This window comes from Hippopotamus amphibius, chromosome 1 (assembly GCF_030028045.1).
Source record: "Hippopotamus amphibius kiboko isolate mHipAmp2 chromosome 1, mHipAmp2.hap2, whole genome shotgun sequence".
NCBI classification, from domain to species: Eukaryota; Metazoa; Chordata; class Mammalia; order Artiodactyla; family Hippopotamidae; genus Hippopotamus; species Hippopotamus amphibius.
This window is the reverse complement of record NC_080186.1, coordinates 102213230-102234475: the sequence shown is the minus strand read 5'-3', so window position 1 is coordinate 102234475 and position 21246 is coordinate 102213230. Positions and strand designations below refer to the sequence as shown.

General features: G+C 45.2%; 1 protein-coding gene across 3 annotated transcripts in view; it reads left to right on the top strand.

The window, feature by feature from the left end:
• IGSF3 (immunoglobulin superfamily member 3) overlaps positions 1–21246 on the top strand; it is a 98335-nt gene that overhangs the window by 41450 nt on the left and 35639 nt on the right. For all 3 annotated transcript variants that reach the window (XM_057720119.1, XM_057720134.1, XM_057720124.1), the window contains 2 exons: positions 16001–16378; positions 18567–18977. In XM_057720119.1, coding sequence (XP_057576102.1) covers positions 16001–16378; positions 18567–18977 — 789 coding nt within the window. The remainder of the gene's footprint in view (positions 1–16000; positions 16379–18566; positions 18978–21246) is intronic.

Here is a 21246-nt window from a genome sequence, read left to right as displayed (position 1 = left end):
ACATGGCATGTACCTCACTTTGCTTCCTTCAAGACCCAGTTCAGATGTTACTACTTCTGTGAAGCCTATTTGGCCTTACTTTCTCCTTTTGAGAGATCTTATTTAACCTTGCACTTTGCACCTCACTGCCACCTTGTCCTGTTGTATAGTGTTAATTAGTTACGTGTATTTCTTTTGGGATTGTTAACTTAGAATAAAACTATGTCTTATTCATCTCTCCTTCCTGGTTTCTGTGCTGGTCCCTTTCATATAATAGATATTCCAAAAATGTTGACTGAAAGTTTAGCACATGCTCTAGTTACCTTTGCTATGTAACAAATTGTTTCAAAACTCAGTGACTGGGGCTTCCCTGGTGGCAGAGTAGTTAAGAATCCACCTGCCAATGCAGGGGACACGGCTTCCATCCCTAGGCCAGGAAGATCCCACATGCCGCAGAGCAATTAAGCCTGTGCACCACAACTATTGAGCCTGTGCTCTAGAACCTGCAAGACACAACGGTTGAGCCCATGTGCCACAACTGCTGAAGCCCACAAGCCTTAGAGCCCATGCTCTGCAACAAGAGAAGCCACCACAATGAGAAACCTGCACACCACAACGAAGAGTAGCCCCTGCTCTTTGCAGCTAGAGAAAGCCCGCACACAGCAGTGAAGACCCAACACAGCCAACAAATAAAGAAATAGATTTATTGAAACAAAAAACAGACTCCATGACTTAACCATTTTATTAGGCTCACAGAAGCTGTGGGTTGGAAATTTGGGCAGGCACAGCAGGGGCGGCTTCTCTCTGCTCTACAATGTTGGGGGCCTTGCCTGAGAGGATCCCAAGGCTGGGAGGTGGCTCATAGCTTAACTAGTTTTTCAAGATATTGCTTGTCCAAGTGTGCTCCCCTTTTTGCTTTGTGCTGAGTCCTAGACAACCTGGCTCGGGGCAATATGATTCAGGAGTTAGTGAGCAGGGAGGGGTGGCTGCGCCTGTGAAAGGCAGCTTCCCATGCATTTCTGGAACATGCCTGGGCTCAGAGACACATCTCTCTAAGCACAGGATCCAATTTCTAAGTTCAAGATGCATAAGTGAGCATGTCAAAGTGTCAGAAGGATCTAGCTCACCATTCCATATCTCCTGTTCCAGTTGGGGCCTCTACAATCCCCAGAGCTCAATCAGCATACAGTGGTTACAAATTCTGCATGTGACTTGGCCACATTAGTATATCTCTTTATTTGTAAAATGGGAATAATGTAATGCACCATGTATTAATCTCAGAGGTAATCCTGGAGATCAAATAATACTGTGCAAGTCACCAAATGAAAACTGTAAAATTTCATCTTGTTTCTACCAACGTGAGATACTAATTCAAAAACAGGACAAATCTTTGTAAGCATAAAAGCATTAGAGAGAGGATTAATGTTCGAATTTCCGTTAAAAATGCAAAACTGCACACACAGTAAATTTATGTTAAAAATAACCAAACAAAACATTAATGATACTGGGCTGAATCTGACCGGTGAATGATTTTCCCGCCTCTCTTTTCCTTTCCTCTGTTTTACCATTTAAGAAAATAAGCAAGTATGTGTTTTTTTGTTTTTTTATAAATTTATTTTATTTTTATTTTATTTATTTATTTTTATTGGCTGTGTTGGGTCTTCGTTGCTGCACGCGGGCTTTCTCTAGTTGCGGCGAGCGGGGGCCACCACTCTTTGTTGTGGTGCACGGGCTCCCCATTGTCATGTCTTCTCTTGTTGCCATTGTCATGTCTTCTCTTGTTGCGGAGCACGGGCTCTAGGCGCGTGAGCTTCAGTAGTTGCGGCACATGGGCTCAATAATTGTGGCATACGGGCTTAGTTGCCCTGTGGCATCTGGGATCCTCCTGGAGCAGGGATGGAACCCGTGTCCCCTGCATTGGCAGGCGGATTCTTAACCACTGCACCGCCAGGGAAGCCCCAGCAAGTGTGTTTTTAAATGAAGGTAAATGAGGATAATGATGAGCACGTTAGTGTGTCAGGCAGCATCCTAACTGCTCTGCACACATCATCTCATTTCATCCTTATAACTAAATGAGGTTGATTTCATTAGGGCCACATTTACCAGATGAGGAAATGGTCTTTCAGGTTAAGTCTCCTTCTCCCTAACAAAGAACATGGCTAATCGTTTTCTTAGTCTGTGGCTCATACTGAATGTGCCCAGTGAATAGCAGTGATAAGTGATGACCAACCACCCACTGGGTTTCCTTGCCAACTTGGTCCTAAAGACTATGATGGGGAATCTGCAAGATCTCATGTTAAAAATGCCAAACAGGGGGCTTCCCCGGTGGTGCAGTGGTTTAGAATCCACCTGCCAATGCAGGGGACACGGGTTCGATCCCTGGCCCGGGAAGATCCCACATGCCGCGGAGCAACTAAGCCCGTGCACCACAACTATTGAGCCTGCGCTCTAGAGCCTGCGAGCCCACGTGCCACAACTACTGAAGCCCACGTGCCGGGAGCCTGTGCTCTGGCAGCAAGAGAAGCCACCACAATGAGAAGCCCACGCACCACAATGAGAAGCCCACGCACCGCAATGAAGAGTAGCCCCCACTTGCTGCAACTAGAGAAAGCCCGTGCACAGCAACGAAGACCCAATGCAGCCAGCAAAAAAATAAATATATTTATTTATTTAAAAAGAAAAAAATGCTAAACAGATCTGCCATGGGGTGGAAATCAGGCCACCCCAGGGCCTCACGGACCGGAAAAGGCTCCCAAGAGAGCAGTCAGGAAGGCCACTCCAGTGACAAGGTTGGGGATTTTCATGTTTTAGCCTTCAGCCAAGGGAGGACCAGAAGGGGCATGAGTTAAAAAGAACCCTCATTTGATCCCTTTCTGGGTCAGGGGACAGAAAGACACAGAGCTTGGCCCTTACCAACAACAGCCAACACTTGCTGGGCCCTAATCAGGGACAGTAAGTTATGTGTATTCACTGATTTTAATGCTCACAGCAACCCTATGAGGTACATACTCCTAGTGACTCACTGTACAGAATGAGAACCTGCGGCAAGGAGAGTGTGCGTGTGTGTGTGTGTGTGTGTGTGTGTGTGTGTGTGTGTGTGTCTGTGTGTGTGGAGTGGTCAATGAAGCCAGGCTGGAGACACCCACACTATGGAAAACACCTTAACAAGGAAGGCCCCATTAGGTCAAAGTCACTGCCCTCCAGAGGCAGCCTGACCAAGGTCCACACACACAGGGGAGCCACAGAACCAGGACAGCTCACACTCAGCTTCCCCAGACCACCAGCACAAAGACCTGCATCCAGGTCCTTACTTCCATCAAAAGCATCCCTGGAGACAGCCATCAACACCCAGGTGATAGGTGCAGTGGCACAACACAGCAGCAGGCCTGAAGGATGGAGCTAATTCTGGACTCTTCTCCCTTTCTGACTTCTCACAGCACAGGCAGTAGCTGTGAGACCTGGCTGGTTACTTAACCTCTCTGTGTCTCAGCATCCTTATCTGTAAAGTAATATAATCTTCATAGCACTGCTGAAGGATTAAATGAGTTACTACACTTAAAACCCTTATTAGGACCTGGCCCACCATGAGTGCTCAATATGCAGTAAGCCAGAAACTGTAGTTGAAGCAGTAGTAGTAAGTGATATTGGCTCTAGCTGTAGAACTAATCTCTCCCACACACCAACCACGGCAGGTTGTATTTTCCAAGCATGGCAGTAACAACATCTCCTGTCCCACGTGCTCTTTTGCATTGTGACGGAGAAATGGAGTTTATACCCTTCCCTCTGACTCTGGGCAGGTTTATGACACGGGGTGACTTTCAAGGCTAGGCCATGGAAAGCAATGCAGCTTCCGCTCTGCAACTTGATGCCACCATGGAAGAAGTCCTGAGGCTGCCATGCTGTGAGGGAGTCCAAGACACGTGGAGAGTCATGGGGAGGGCGCTCCAGTCCAGAGCCCTAGAAGAGCTCACGATCCCCACCAGCCAGCCAAGTGCGGGGACGAGCCTTCATGACTCCAGGCCTGAGCTATGAGCCGCTGGTTTATGTGACTAGAGACCATCCGAATGAATCTGAAAGGGCATAACCTTTCCCACTCACCATTTATTGTCTAAAGCAATGATTCTTCTTTTTAATTAATTAAATAATTATTTTTGGCTGTGTTGGGTCTTCATTGCTGCATGCGGGCTTTCTCTAGTTGTGGCAAGTGGGGGCTACTCTTTATTGTGGTATGCTGGCTTATTGGGGTGGCTTCTCTTGTTGTGGAGCACGGGCTCTAGGCCCATGGGCTTCAGTAGTCGCAGCATGTGGGCTCATTAGTCGTGGCTCACGGGCTCTAGAGTGCAGGCTGAGAAGTTGTGGCACATGGGCTTAGTTGCTCCGCAGCATGTGGGATCTTCCCGGACCAGGGATTGAACCTGTGTCCCTGCATTAGCAGGCGGATTCTTAATCACTGCGCCACCGGGGAAGTCCCTAAAGAAATGATTCTTAATCTTTTTTTTTCTGGGTCTTGAATCTCTTTGAGAATCTTTTGAAGTTTTTGGAGGCTTTTTCTAGAAGAACACACACAAGTGCATGCAATATAATTTTTCATTCAATCTCAGGACCCCAGGTGTCTATATGAGTCATATATTGGTACAAAACAAATTACTCCAAAACTTAAGACTTAAAAGAACAGTAAATTCTTATCAATTTTATTGTAAACATAAAACTCCTCTAAAAATTCATCCTAAAATAAAAATCTTGATTGGAGAAACTGTGTCCTGCTAAACCAATAGTTACTGCAATTGTGAATACAATTCATAAAGCATAAAAAGACAATAAACAAAACAAACAAAAAAAAACACCCAAACTAAAAAAACAATAAACATTTATTATCTCACACAGTGTCTGTGGGTCAGGAAATCACTGTGAAGCTCCGACTCTGGGGCTCCCAGAGGGGTACAATCAAGATGTCATCTGGGGCTACAGTCATTTGAAGGCTTGGCCACAGTGGCTTAGTTACATGCTGGTCATTGGCGCTAGGCTTCATGTGGACCTGGTCATAGGGCTGCTTTGATGTCCTCATGACATGGCATTTTGTTTTCCTCAGGGTATGTGATCCCAGAGAGCAAGGCGGAAACCCCCATGTCTGTTTATGACCTAGCTTTGGAGCTCATACTCACATCATTTCTGCATTTGCTAGTCACACAGGTCAGCTCTATTCAGTGCACAGGGCAAGCTATGGGGGAGTAGCTTCCAGGCCCTCTCCAGGTGTGCCACCATCCCAGCACATTGACCTGGAAGTTCTCCTAATCCTGTCATTTAGGGTTTTTATCTTGGCAGGAGGGAGGGGGGTGGGAGGGGTGGGGTTATTACTTAGGCATGATTGATTAAATCATTGGCCATTGGTGATTAAACTCAACTTCCAACCCCTTTCTCCTCCCTGGACTTCATGGGGTGGGGCTGAACATTCCAACCCTTGAAGCAAGACCAGTCCCTCTTGAAACTCTCTAAGGGCCCACCTTCAATTACCTCATCAGCATCAACTTCTGTGTGGCCAAAGAGGCTCCTTGTGAGTGACAGAAGACTCTATAACTAAGAAAATTCCAAGAATTGTAGGAGCTCTGGGCCAGGAACCAGGGACAAAGACCAGGTTTATAGTTTTTCTTCTTACCGAACTCAGGTTTGGCTGCTTGCTGCTTAAAAGGCAATACAAGAGGCAAGTGTTGGTTGGAAAGCAAAGGTTGCTCTATTCAGGAGGCCAGCAACCTGGGGAGATGACACACTCATGCACAAAACCCAACTCCAAAGATGCTGCTGGACCATGAAAGGGAGAATCATTTGTGGCAGGGGTGGGGGTGGAGATCAGAGTCTTCTTTATCTTTCACTGTGTGCAGACTTTCTTCTGATTGGCTGGTGGTGAGGTAATAGGGCGGTGCTCCAGGAACCTTGTGCTCAGCCTGAAGTTACCAGCCTCCACCTGGGTTGGGGCCTTAGTACCTGCAGAAGAACTCACAGGTATTGTTCATGTACATTCCTTAAGGAGGAACTAGGACCCTGCCCCGTCGCTGCTCCTCCTCAGTTTCTGCATTCCTTCCTTTCCCTGATTAGCAACTCTTTGAATTTGACCTTGGGAATTCGGGGAAGGTCAAGGAGGCTGAATGAAACCTATTTCTTATGCACAAGAAACAGGACATACGGAAAGGATTTGTATCCAGGTGGGCCCCATAGGGTCCTGCTCTCTTTCGTTATTATACCACATTAGTCAATACAGAAGAAATTTTATACAGCAATCATGCATTATTCTTATTTTTGGTTGAATGTTTTTTCCTGATTATACTCTTTGCAGAGGACTGAGGGAAGGAGTGAAAATAAAGAAAAAAATTGCTTGCCATTCTATCACCCAGTACTCTCTTTCTAGTCCTTTTCTTTCTTTGTTTTTTTAAGTTTCTTTTCTTTTTAAAGCAAATTTATTTTTCATTGCGATATAATTGACATATAACATTATATTAGTTTCAAATGGACAGCATAATGATTCGATGTTGTATATATTGTGAAATTGTTACCGAACCAAAGTCTGCTTTGCCTGAGGCACGCAGCAAAGCCAATCTCCTGACACTGGGTTGTGGTGAAGGGAAGTGCAGCGTTTATTGCAGGCACCAAGCAAGGCCGCTGATGCTCAAAAGACCCCAACTTCCCGATGGCTTTCAGGGAAGAGGTTTTAAAGGCAACCTTAGGGCTGAGGGTTGCAGGGTGTGTAATCAGCTCATGGACTTTCTTCTGACCGGTTGGTGGTAAGGTAACAGGGTGATGTTTGGGGAACCTCATAAATCATCAGCCTTCTGGTTCCAGCCAGTGTGGGGTCTAGTGTCGGTGGTCACCTTCCTCCACCTGGGTGGGGGTCTTAGTCCCTGCAGAACAACTCAGAGATATGCGTCAGATTCCTGTGTGTATCCCTTGAGGAGAAAATAGGAGTCCAGTGGTCTCTGCCTTATCTCTGAACGGTTGTTTAAACTCTCCTCACTTCTCTTGCTCAACTGCTTTCCCTTTGTTTCCGCATTCCCTCACTTCTCTGATTAGTTCCTGCTTGAGTCTGCTCTTTGGAACTTGGGGGAAGACCTTAGGAGACTAAAGCCTCTTCCTATAATCAAGAAACAGGGGGCACAGAGGGACTTGTGTACCCGGGAAGGCCCCACAGGAACTTGCTCAACTTCACAATGCTTACCGCCACCAGTCTAGTTAACATCCATCGCCACACTTAGTTACGGTTTATTTTTCTTAGGATGAGAACTTTAAAGATTTATTCTTCGAGCAACTGTCAAATATACAACACAGTATTGTTAACTATAGTCACTGTGCTATATATGATATCCCCAGGACTAGTTTATTTTATAACTGAAAGTTGATACCTTTTGCCCACCTTCACCCATGTCCCACTTCTCCACCCCCTGCCTTAGCATAGTGCCTCCAGAGTCTATCCATGTTGTTGAAAATGGGAGGAGTTCCTCCTTTTTTAGGATTGAATCATATTCCATTGTACATATACACCATATTTTCTTTATTCCTTCATCAATTGATGGACACTTAGGTTACTTCCATGGTTTGGCTATTAGAAGTAATGCTGCAGTAAACGTGGATGTGCGTGTATGTTTTTGAGTTAGTATTTTTGTTTCCTACCCGGAAGTGGAATTGCTGGGTCATATGGTAGCACTGTTTTTGATTTTTTTGAGAAACTTCCATATTATTTTCCATTAGTGGCTGCATAAATTTATATTCCCACCAACAGTGCACAAAGATTCCCTTTGCTCCACATCCTCGCCAACACTTGTTATTTCTTGTCTTTTTGATAGTTATCATTCTAATAGATGTGAGATGATGCCTCACTGTGATTTTAATTTGCATTTCCCTGATAATTAGTGATGTCGAGCATCTTTTCATGTGTCTATTGGCCATCTGTGTGTCTTTGGAAAAAAAACGTCTATTCAGATCTTCTGCCCATTTTTTAATCAGATTGTTTCTTTGCTATTGAGTTATATGAGTTCTTTATAAGGACTTTATTTTCTTTAGAGCAGTTTTGGCTTTACAGTAAGATTGAGAGGAAGATACAGAGATTTTCTGTATACCCTTAGTCCCCACACTTGCATAACTTGCCCCATTACCCGCATCACTCATGAGAGTGGTACATTTTTTAACCAAGAATGAACCTATATTAAAACATCATAGTCACCAAAGTCCATTGTTTACTTCAGGGTTCACTGTTGGTGTTATACATTCTGTGGGTTTGGATAAATGTATAACGACATGTATCCATCGTTGTGTTGATAGTACCACACAGAGAATTTTCACTGCCCTAAAGATGCTTTGTGCTCTGCCTGTTCATGTCCCTGCCCTCCACAGTCACCCATCTTTATGGAGGCTCATCTGCCTCCATGGTTCTGCTTTTTTCAGAATGTCATTTCCTTAGACTCAGACAGTGTGTAGCATTTTCTGATTGGCTTCTTTCACATAACAGTATGTATTTTCAAGTTCCTCTGTGTCTTTTCATGGCTTGCTAGCCCAATTCTTTTTATTGCTGAATAATGTTCCATTGTCTGGATGTATCACAGTTTATTTACCCATTCTCCTACAGAAGGACATCTCATTTGTTTCCAAGTTTTGGCAAATATGAAGAGAGCTGCTGTAAATATCCAAGTGTAGGCATTTGTGTAGACAGAAGTTTTCAGTTTCTTTGTGTAACTACCAAGGAGTGCAATTGCTGAATTGTAAGAATTTAGTCAGTTTTACAAGATACCACAAAACTGTCTTCCAGAGCATCAGAACCATTTTGTATTTCCACTAGCAATGAATGAGCAGCCCTCTTGCTCCACATCCTCACCAGCATTTGGTGTTGTCAGTGTTCAGAATTTTGGCCATTCTAATCGGTGTGTCATCATATCTCATTTTTGTTTTGATTTGTATTTCCCTGTTGACGTGTGATGTGGAGCATCCTTTCATATGCTTACTTGCCATCTGTATATCTTTTTTGGTGAGGTGTCTGTTAAGGTCTCTGGCCCATGTTTTAATAAGGTTTTTTTTTTTTTCTCTTACTGTTTTAAGAGTTCATTTTATATTCTGCATAACAGTTCTTTATCAGATGTGTCTTTTACAGGTATTTTCTCCCAGTCTGTGGCTTGTCTTCTAATTCTCTTGACGTTGGCTTTCACAGAGAAGTTTTAAGTTTTAATGAAGGCCAGCTTATCAATTATTTCTTTCATGCATCATGCCTTTGGTGTTGTGGCTAAAAAGACATCACCAGACCCAAGGTCACCTGGGTATTCTCTTAGGTTATCTTCTAGGAGTTTTATAGTTTTGCACTTTACAGTTAGGTTTGTGATCTATTTTTTTTTTTAATTTTATTTATTTATTTTTTTGTCTGTGTTGGGTCTTCGTTGCTGCATGTAGGCTTTCTCTAGTTGTGGCAAGCTGGGGCTACTCTTCTTTGTTGTGGTGCGCAGGCTTCTCAGTGCAGTGGCTTCTCTTGTTGTGGAGCACGGGCTATAGGTGTGCGGGCTTCAGTAGTTGCAGTGTGTGGGCTCAGTAGTTGTGGCTCATGGGCTTAGTTGCTCTGCGGCGTGTGGGATCTTCCCGGGCCAGGGATCGAACCCATGTCCCCTGCATTGGCAGGCAGATTCTTAACCACTGTGCCACCAGGGAAGCCCCTTGTGATCTATTTTGAGTTAATTTTTGTGAAAGGTGTAAGATCTGTATCTAGATCCTTTTTTTTTTCTTTGTATGTGTCTAGTTGTTTGAACACCATTTGTTGGAGAGACTATCTTTACTCCATTGTTTTTCCTTTGCCCTGTGTTAGAGATCAGTTGACTATATTTATGGTACTAATGTAAATGGTATTGTACTTTTAATTTGAAATTCCATTTGTTCATTATTGGTATATAGGAAAGCAGTTGACTCTAGTATCCTGTAATCTTGCTATAATCGCTTATTAGTTCAAGAGTTTTTTGTCAATAAAAACTTTTTTATTTTTACATAGGCAGTCATGTCACCTGCACACAAAGATAGTTTTATGTCTTCCTTCCCAATATGTATACCTTTTAATTCTTTGTCTTGCCTTATTGAAAAGGAATGGTGAGAAAGGACATCGTTGCATTGTTCCTGATCTTAGTGGGAAAGCTTTGAGTTTCACACCGTTAAGTGTGCTGTTAGCTATAGATTTTTGTAGACAGTCTTTATCAAGTTGAGAAAGTTCTCCTCTATTTCTAATTTCTTGTGAGTTTTCATAATGAGTGGGTGTTGAATTTGTCAAATGTTTTTTCTGCATTTGTTGATATGATCATGTGGTTTTTCTTTTTTAGTTTTGATGTGATATAATACATTAATTGATTTTTGAATATTGAACAAGTATACCTGAATCTCATTTGATTCTGGTATATAATTCTTTTTATATGTTTTGGATTTAATTTGCTAATATTTTGTTGAGAATTTTTGCACGTATGTTCATGAGAAATATTGGTCTGTAGTTTTTTTATAACGCCTTTGCTGGTTTTGGTATTAGGGTAATGCTGGCCTGATAGAATGAGTTAAGTGGGGGTATTCCCTCTGTTTGTATCCTATGAAAGAGATTGTAGAGAATTGGTATAATTTCTTCCTGAAATGTTTGGTAGAAATCGCCAGTGACCTCATCTGGGCCTGGTGCTCTCTGTTTTGGAAGGTTATATTGATTCAGTGTCTTTAATAGATATAGACCTATTCAGATCATCTTTGTTTCTTGTGTGAGTTTTGGCAGATTGTATATTTCAAGGAATTGGTCCAGTTCACCTAGGTTATCAAATTTGTGGTCATAGAGTTGTTCATAGGATTTCTTTATTATTCTTTTAAATTCCAGGGAATCTTTTAATTTCCTCTCTTTCATTTTGGGTATTAATAACCTGTATCCTCTTTTTAAATTTGTTAACGTGGCTGGAGGCTTATTGATTTTATTGATCTTTTCAAAAAAAAAAACCAGCTTTTGGTTTCATTGACTTTCTCTATTGATTTTCTTTTTTTAATTTCATTGATTTCTACCCTAATTCTTGCTGCTTCTGCTTACTTTGGATTTACTTTACTCTTCCTTTCCTAGTTTCCTAAGGTGGAAATGTAGATTACTGACTTAAGATTTTTCTTCTTTTCTAATTCAGTGCTGTAAATTTTCCTCTAAGCACTGCTTTCCCTGCATATCATAGCTTTTGATGTCATATTTTAATTTTCATTTATTGATAGTTTAAAACTTTTTTTTATTTCTCTTGAGAATTTTTCCTGTGACCCCTGTGTTATTTAGAGGTGTGTTATTTAATCTCCACATATTTTGGTATTTTCCAGTTATCTTTCTATTATTGATTTCTAGTTTATTTTGGTCTGCCAGCAGATATTATGTGATTTCTATTTTTTAAAATTTGTTAAGGGGTGTTTTATGGCCCAGAATGTAGTCTGTGTTGATGAATGTTCCATGTGAGCATGAGAAGAATGTGTGTTCTGCTGTTGCTGGGTGAAGTGGTCTGTAGATGTCTATTGTATCCAGTTGATTGATGGTGTTGTTGAGTTCAGCTATGTCCTTATGGATTTTCTTTCTTGCTTGCTTTTTTAAAAATTTTTTCAACCATTTTATTTATTTATTTGTTTGTTTGTTTGTTTATTTATTTATTTATGGCTGCATTGGGTCTTCATTGCTACGCACGGGCTTTCTCTAGTTATGGCTACTCTTTGTTATGGTGCATGGGCTTCTCATTGCGGTGGCTTCTCTTGTTGTGGGGCATGGGCGCTAGGCACGCGGGCTTTGGTAGTTTTGGCGCATGGGCTCAGTAGTTGTGGCCTGCGGGCTCTAGAGTGCAGGCTCAGTAGTTATGTCATGCGGGCTTAATCACTCTGTGGCATGTGGGATCCTCCCGGACCAGGGATGGATCCTCTGTCCCCTGCATTGACAGGGGGTTTCTTAACCACTGCGCCACCAGGGAAGTCCCCAGTCCTTATGGATTTTCTGCTTGCTGGTTCTGTCCACTTCTGAGAGAGGAGTGTTGCAGTCATCACCTATGATAGCGGATTCATCTGTTTCTCCTTGTAGCTCTGTCAGTTTGCCTCATGTAGTTTGATGCTCTGCTGTTGTATGCATACACAGTGAGTTATGTCTTCTTGCAGAATTGACTCCTTTCATCATTATGTAATGTCCTTCTTCATTCCTGATTATTTTCCTTACTTTGAAGTCTGTCTAAAATTAATATAGCCACTTTTTTGACCGGTGTTAATATGGTATATTTTTCTCCGTTTACTTTTTTTTTTTTAAATAAATTTATTTATTTATTTTATTGGCTGTGTTGGGCCTTTTTTGCTGTGCGCGGGCTTTCTTTTTAGTTGCGGCGAGCGGGGGCTACTCTTCGTTGTGGTGCGCGGGCTCCTCATTGCCGTGGCTTCTCTTATTGCGGAGTACGGGCTCTAGGCGTGTGGGCTTCAGTAGTTGCGGCACATGGGCTCAATAGTTGTGGCTCACAGGCTCTAAAGCTCAGGCTCAGTAGTTGTGGCGCATGGGCTTCGTTGCTCCGCGGCATGTGGGATCTTCCTGGAACAGGGATCTGTCCCCTGCATTGGCAGATGGATTCTCAATCACTGGGCCACCTAGGAAGCCCCTCCATCCATTTACTTTTAATCTGTTTGTCTTTAGGCTTAAAGTGGGTTTATTGTAGACAGTATATAGTTGGGTCATGTTTTTAATCCACTCTGACAATCTCTGTCTTTTAATTGGTACCTTCAGACCATTGACATTCAAAGTGATTATTGATAGAGTTGGATTAATATCTACCATAATCATTATTATTTTTTGTTGCCCTAGTTTTTTGTTCCTATTTTTGTCTTCCACTCTTTTTTTTTTGTCGTTTGTGTCTAGTCCTTTTTATACAGTTATATATAATACTTGGATCGTTTCAATTTGTAGAAGCGATACTTGCTTATGGTAAAGTAATTCAAAGAGTACAGAAATGTCTAAAGTAAAAAATGTTATTTCTGATTCTGGCTCTGTTGTAGGCTGAGAGGGAAGATGGACCTTCTGTTGTAGGCTGAGAGGGAAGATGGAAGGGGCAGTGGGGTCAGGGGATACCTTGGCCAGGGCTGGGGACCTGGGTCTTTTTGAAGGTAGCAGCATCTACGAAAATGAGGTTGGACAGCAAGCGCAGTGCCAGGAGAAGGAAATGGGGAAGGTGGGGTATGGAAGGGGAATCAAACTTCTGAGAAGAAAAAGTTAATTTCTATTTCTATGTTAAGATCCACTTCCTAAGAACAGCATTATTCTCAGGGGTCAAAGGCTCTTTATGGAGTGGGAAGGAAATTCAGAAGATATTTAATAAGCAAGTGCAGCTGAATGTGTGTGGTGAGAGTACACTCTAGTATCTGTTTATTTATTTGTCAGGACTGTTTATAATCGGCTTCCGACTTGGACAAGTTGTTTTGACCCTGATGCCCTGGCTCGTTCAGGCCACTTAACACTGTTTACCTTTCAGGGGACTATTGTATATGATCCCCTGATCTAGTGCTTCTGTAAGGCCTGTAAATAGAACCCACTCTGGATGAGCTCAGTATTGCGTCATCATAGCCAGTATCTGATGGGCCTCAGCTGCCGTCTTCTGCCCATTCACTAGAGGAGAATAAAACTTTCTTGACCCAAATCCTCAAAGGGAAGAGCTCAAAGCTATTGAGAGCCTTAAGTCAGGACCTGGTCTTTAATTTGGGCAGCTGGCTGGCACGCTGGAGATAAAGACATCTTGACACTGCTCTGCATTAGAGTTTTTAAAAACTCCTACCGCCCAGGCTTCTGCACAGCAGACCAGTTCCGTGGGGTGGGGTCCAGGCCCTGTTAGTTTTTAAAGCTCTCCAGGTGATTCCAGTGTGGGTCTAAGGTTGAGAAGCAGTGCCCTAAAGAAAGATGCGGGCTCTTCCTGACCTGCCTCCAGCCTTCTTTGCAGCGGGTGGGCAGTGGTTGTGGCTGTTTTGTCACAGACCATTGAAATGCAGGGAGACCTAAATGTTATGAATATAGTTATATTGATTTTAAAGTTCTGCATTTCTGGAGTACGGCAAACATTTGGTTCAGGTGTCACTATATATATATATATTTTTTTTTTAATTGTCATAGAAAGAGTACACATAGTAAAATGTTATGCACTAAATTTTAGCATACCGAAGATAACTAATGAACTGTCTTCTCAAGGGACCTTCAGTATAGTCGTGAATGCTGTCAACCAGAATATGTCAAGTAAATCCTTGGATGTGTTGACTCGCCACCTCCCCCCACCCCTCTTATCACTTTCCTTGCTTCTGTGGCTTAAGCCGACACGGGGTTCTGTGTAAGATTTTGTTTGGGAGAAAAGATTCTGCGTGAATGAAAGTTTATAAGCCACAGGCCTTTCCTTACAGGGTCTGTTTCAGGTTAGATCAGCTTGCTTTGAGGCTCAAGCATCCCCCAGGCCGGGCTTAGAGCTGCATCTCACTAGGCTTTGAGCTGTCCCAGCTGTTCCTCAGCTGGATCCACTTGAGATAAGCTTACACTGGAGCAACTGTGCCTGCATTTCGGAGGGGGAGTGGGAGAAGCTTTCATGGGAGTGAGAGTGGGCTGCAGCTGTGGATGGAGGTGGGTGGCCCAGAGTTGGTGTCATCAGCAAGAGGCCATTGGCGTGTCCTTGAGGGATCACTGGCCAAAACCCTGTCCCCGGTGGATCCAGAGTTGCAGAATGTTCCAGCCAGGAGAGGCCCTAGCTAGCAGCTCTTTCTTAAGGACTCATGGGCTAAGCCCTATGCTGGGGGCTTTACAGATCTTATCTTATTCAGTCTTTCTGTGAGGCATACATGATTATCCCCATCTTTCTTAGGAAACTGGCTTGGAGAGGTAAAACGCAAGGTCACAGTTAGTAAGTGACAAAGCCAGCATTGGCACACATGCTAGTCCACGCCAAAGCCTGCTTAGAAATCATTCTGTGGATGAAGAGATCAAGGTCCAGAGAGGAAAAGGAGCTTGTCCAGGGTGGCACAGCCTGCTCCAATTCCTGGCAGAGCTGTGACTAGCCCTCCCCTGCTCCTCCGGCCACAGTGCGGTGCCCCGCAGCTGCGGAGGGGAAGGCCACAGGGGTGTGCCGTCTCCCACCTTCTCCGGAGCTCAGGCAGAATCCCTTGCGCTGGCGTGGAATGAGAAAGCAAACTCACTATCTTTACTGCCCCCGGGTCTGTGGGGGGAGACCATTTTGGAAACATGGAGGAGGCAGGCAGAGGCCACACGGAGGAGCGTATCCCAGCCAGAAGGCGGGCCGGCCGGTGGTGCATCAGAGCACAGTCTCCAGGGCAGCCTGACTTCCTCGTTACGGGGCGGCACTGGCAGTCGCTCCCATCGGCGGTGTGTGGGCATCTGGGCGGCAGGGATGTGCGTCAGCCCTTCCCATTCCTGTGTACGCACAGCAGCCTGCAGGGGCTCAGCTCTGCCTCCGCGCGCGTGGAGGGAAGAGGGTGTAAGGAATGCTCTGCATGGTGGCCTGGGAGTAGCTACTTTTGCAAATAAGGGTGCAACACCAAAGAAGAGGCCCCAGGACTCCCTCCTACCAGCCCTCTAATCCGGAAGGGAGTGTTTAATTTCAGCCAGATTGCAAGGCGGTTGCTTTTGTTTTCCTCTGAATTTGTGCCAAGGATTCAACTTTTCCTGCTCATTTTATTAAAAACTTTATAAAGAGCATTAATAAATAGATATAAAACTGCATAAATGACAGAGGGACTAAATGAAATTCCCAAGGGTCAGCCATTGAATAAGTAACAGAACCATGTCCTTGCGTGATCAAACTCCCATATATGCAAATTAGGGACGGTGCTTTACCACAGAGTGTTTTAATTAATATTTATAAATCACACAGTGCCTCAGAAAGGGCCAGTAAGCTATTTATATTATTATCATGTCACACAAGTAACAAACCCTTTGAAGACTGCTGCCTGCTTTGCATTTTGCTCTGAGAAGTAAGTGAGCCTGTTGTGTGTATCTCCCCCGCAGGTGTAGTGTCAGCACAGCGGCAAGTCGCCGTCCAGGAAGGACCCTTGTACCGCACAGAGGGCTCCCATATCACCATCTGGTGCAACGTGAGTGGCTACGGGGAGACTTCCGAGCAGAATTTCCAGTGGTCCATTTACCTGCCCTCCGCCCCTGAGCGCGAGGTCCAGATCGTCAGCACCACGGACTCGTCCTTCCCTTACGCCATCTACACCCAGCGTGTCCGCAGCGGGAAGATCTATGTGGAGAGGGTCCTGGGGAACGCGGCCTTACTGCACATCACCGATCTCCAGGCCCGGGATGCCGGGGAGTACGAATGCCACACGCCCAACACGGAAACACAGTACTTTGGGAGTTACAGTGCCAAGATGAACCTCGTGGGTAAGGAGATAACTGTGTTCACATGGCCGGCGTCCTGCCTGAGTGTCATAGTCAGGTTGGGCTGCTATAATAAATTACCATAGACTGAACTGAGTGCGTAAAGAGCAAGCACTGAGTGCTTAAACAACAAGCATTTATTTCCCAGTTCTGGAGGCGGGAAGTCCGAGATCAGGGTGCTGGTGTGGTTGGTACTGGTGAGAGCCCTCTTCAGGGTTGCAGAGTACTGACTTCTGGTTGTCTCCTTACATGGCAGGTAGGGAACAAGAGAGCTGTCTGGGATCCACTTATAAGGGCACTAATCCCTGGGATTTCCCTGGCGGTCCAGTGGTTAAGACTGCACGCTTCCACTATAGCTGGCATGGGTTAAATCCCTGGTCTGGGAATTAGGATCCCACATGCCGCATGGCATGGCCAAAAAAAAAAAGGAAGAAAGGGCACTAATCCCATTCATGAGGGCTCCACCCTCATGACCTAATCACCTCCCTAAAGCCTCATCTCCAGATACCATCACACTGGGGATTAGGAGTTTTTTGGGGGGGACATAAACGTGCAGTCCATAACATTGGGTCAGCTCTTTTATAGTTCAGGTTTCTTTGACTTTAAAATAAGAATCCAAAGCTCCCCAAGTATTTTAGAGGTCAGTAGGTAGCATAAGTGAACCAGGTTTGTGTGTTCCCTTGTAAATAGTAGAAGGTTGAAGCTGAAACTTAGAGATCTAATGCAGATGTTAAAAATTTCAGAGAAGGTTAACTGACCCTCTAGCTGGTGAAAGGGGATATAAAAATATAAGGCAAGGATGTTTGTGGTTGACAAGCTGAAGAACTGACGAGGAAGATGGAGCAGGTGACATCAGCTGAAAGAGAGGCCCAACATCAAGGAAATGATGGGCTTTAGAGAGTGGCTCTGAGCCTCCTGGGGCGCTGCTGAGTCAGGAAGCAAATGCAGCTGCAGGACCTTGCTCAGACCTGGGGTGGGTCTGTGTGTCCTTCGGCTCCAGAGTAGGGAATGGTGCACCAGCCATCTCCCTTGGCCCCTGTGCTCCCTGGATGACAGAGGGAGCTGGGGGAGGAGGGAGAGGGATTTCAGTGTGGACGGCTCTGGGCCACAATGTTTGCCCATGTGAAGGGTCAGAGATATCAAGGCTGTTCTGTTTTTCTGTCCAAGTCATAACTTCCAGGCTTAATTGTGATAATAAACACTGGAAATTAGGATTTCAACCCTTGACATCAGAGAAGGGTGTTTAGTCTCCAGAGGAAAATGCTGACCAGGTGACCGTGGGGGAACCTCATTGCTTGCCTGACTCATGCCCATACCGTGGCTTCCTTCCAGCCCACAGACACGACACATGAATTTGATGAAAATTAAACCTACTAAAAAATTGAGGATGCTGCTGTTTCTCTCTACCACAACCTGTTTCTTTTTGTTTTTCAAGATAAGAAATAGCCTTCTTATAGCCCTGCATTGCTGACGCAAGTTGGGGAGACATGGGGGAGGGGTGGCTAGAAGGGAGAAAATGAGCAAGTTGTATAGAAAATGTGAAACTGCAAGTTCCAGGAACTCTTTTTCTTTGAAGATCAGTCAGAAGCCAAGTTAAAGTGTCTGGAAACAATACCCACCGCAAACAATAAAATCTTATTTGACCTGATACAAAATTCCTTTTACATGTTATTTTCAGGGAGTTCATTTATTATGTAAAATGAAATACGACCCATTTTTTTTCTTAAGTCTACAAACATTTTATTTATTTTTTTATTGAAGTATAGTTGATTTACAATGTTTCAGGTATATACCAGAGTGATTCAGTTATACACATATGTATTCTTTTTCAGATTGCTTTCCATTCTAGATTATTACAAGATGTTGAATATAGTTCTCTGTGCTATATAAGTCCTTGTTGTTTTCTGTTTTACGTATAGTAGTGTGTATCTGTTAATCCCAAATTCCCAATTTATGCCTCTGCCCCCAACCCATTTTTCATCTGAGTGTTATTGAAATATCAAACAAGTAAGTGTAAGTGCCCAAAGACTGCAGTCCAGATCCAGACAGGAAACCCGTTCTGTTTCCGTGCCATCTGGGGTCCTCCATGGCCCCACAGGGACTGTCAGGGCTGGGTGGGTGGGAGCTCAGCCCCACGCGTGTCAGATCTGCGGCTTTGTGACCGTGCCCCGTGGCCGCTCCTGTGTTGCAGTGATCCCGGACTCCCTGCAGGCCACGGCCGCGCCCCAGACGCTGCACAAGGTGGAGCAGGACCCCCTGGAGCTCACGTGTGAGGTGGCCACGGAGACGCTGCAGCACAGCCACCTGTCCGTGGCCTGGCTCCGGCAGCGGGGCGGCGAGACGCCGGTGGAGGTCATTGCCCTGAGCCGGGATTTCGTGCTGCAGTCGAGCAGCGACTACGCGCAGAGGCAGAGCCTGGGGGAGGTGCGCCTGGACAAGCTGGGGAGCAGCACCTTCCGCCTCACCATCTTCCACCTGCAGCCCTCCGACCAGGGCGAGTTCTACTGCGAGGCCAGCGAGTGGATCCAGGACCCGGACGGCTCGTGGTACCCCATGACCCGAAAGCGTTCGGAGGGGACTGTGGTCAACGTGCAGCCCACCGGTCAGTCTCTCGTCCCCACTCCCTGTGTGGCGGGGAGGGTGGTCAGACAGGCTGTGCAGACTCCGCTGGCCACTCTTTAAGTACTCGGGGTGCATAGGGCCCGGGCATCCCAAGCCCTGACCTTCTCAGACAGGGCCTTCCCGGCCCCTGAGTCCAGCCGGGCTCCAGCCAGAGCCAGAAACCATTGCTTGGCTGCCTCGGCTGGGCTGGGGGCAGGTTTTCCAGGGGCCTTCAGCCCCCTGGTTTTGGTTGGAGGGTGGTGGCCGTCACGGAGGTGCCGTAAGTGCCCGAGGGCCTTTCCTTGGGTTGCTGCTGGCCGTGAATGAGGGGCCGCCGTTGTCTTGAGGAGCAGAGGTGTGGTTTGTGGGAGATGAGCTGGGGTGTCTGCGCTACAGGTAGGGCGCCCCTCTTCAGGACCTGTGTCTTGGCCCCCACCCCCGCGCCCGGCCCATTTGCTCCAGTCGGAGGGTGGTGGTGGTCTTGGCCTTTGCATAGCTGTCCTGCCGCTTGTTCTTCTGCCATTCTAGGGCTGTGCCTCAGACTTACCTAATAGCACAGGTTCCCGGGCTCGGGCAGTACGGGTTCCTGAATCAGGCTTCTGGGGTGGGACCTGGAAAGCTGGATTTTCAGTACACCTCCACTGTCTACGCTTTGTCAAGCACAGCTCTGGAGGTCAAAGGGCAGAAGCGATTTTCTGGACATCTCATGGGTGTGAGGGCTTTTATGAGAAGGGTTGGACTCCTGGACTGGGAGCACTTTATCTGCTCTGTAGGACCCAGAGCATTTAGCAGCTTCTGGAACTTCCGGTACTAAGAGATCTGCAGAAGGCACTTTATTTCATGTTTATCCCTTCCCTTCCTGGATGGTTTTAAGAGCAGCTTCAAAAGTCTGGGCCAAATTTTGAGACTTGATGCTCTTAAATTAGGTTGCATCAGTTAATCGTCTTTATTTTAATCTTACCAATTGGAATGAGGCTTTTTTTGAATTTGCCCCACAAAGGGATCCAGACTAAACCAGCAAAGGGAAAACTAGGTGGAAAAAAAAGTCGATGACTTCACTCTGTGTCTGTGCTGTTCCTGTTCAGTGGTTGTAGCCCTGGTTTTGTCCCTCTCTTAGTTCATTTCAGTCAGCATTTAGTAAGTCCCGGCAACACTGCAGGTGTGGCGATAGGCATCCGGGATTCAGAGATGAAAAATGCTTGTTAGTCCCTGCACTCAGGGAACTGCAGATACGAAAGCCGGTGGCTGAGTGGAGGGTGCTCTGGGAACGTGGTGAATGTAAAGTATTCTTTTTTATATATATATATATAAAATATAAATCACAATAAAACAATATCTCATATAGGTGGATTATACAGTTATCCTTTGTGACTGACTTAGAATTAAATCCTTGAGGGTCATCCATGTTGTTGCATTTCTCAGAACTTTCTTTTTTAGGGCTGAATAATATTTCATTGTGTATACTACATTTTGCTTATCCATTCATCTGTCAGTGGACACTTGGGTTGTTTCCACCTTTTGGCTGTTAACGAATAATACTGCAGTAGATATGGGTGTACAAATATTCAAATATTCGTTTGAGTCCCTGCTTTTAATTCTTTTTTTTTTAAGAACTTTTATTGAGATACAGTTAACATACAATAAACTGCATATATTTAGAGTGTGTACTATTTGGTATCCCAATCTCCCAATTCATTCCCCCCCAACCCTCCCCGCTTTCCCCACTTGATGTCCATATGTCTGTCCTCTGAATGTAAAGTATTCTTGTAGCAATATTTTTCCCGATGGTGGGGTGGGTGTTAAGGCACATTCAGGAAAACCAGCACATGTGGTGACTTGAGGTGAGTCTTAAAGCTTGAGCAGACATCAGGAGGAAAAGCAGAATTGTTTGACGTGTTTGGCGAGCACAGAGACGTCAAGGGTGAGGAGATGTTGAGTTCCGGATGTGAGCGGTGGGAGGAGATGGGAAAGGTAGGCTGAAGCCCCACATGCTGGAATGTGAGCTTGGCTTTGATTCTGTGGTCCGAGCTCTTCAGGCTGCTCTCTTCGGAATCTTAGGAGCCCCGTAGAGGTGCCTGAGTGGTCGCTTGTGGGTGGGCACACGTACATGTCCATGTGTTTGAGTGCATGCCATGGGGTGCTTAAGGAAGGCTTTTGGGGGCCACAGTCTTCCCCCCCTTGCCTCAACCAAATGTTTTCTGCGTTGGGCAGCAAATGACGTTGTATGAGGAAAGGAAGGTCCCCCTCCCCTTCCCACCCCACCTGAGCAT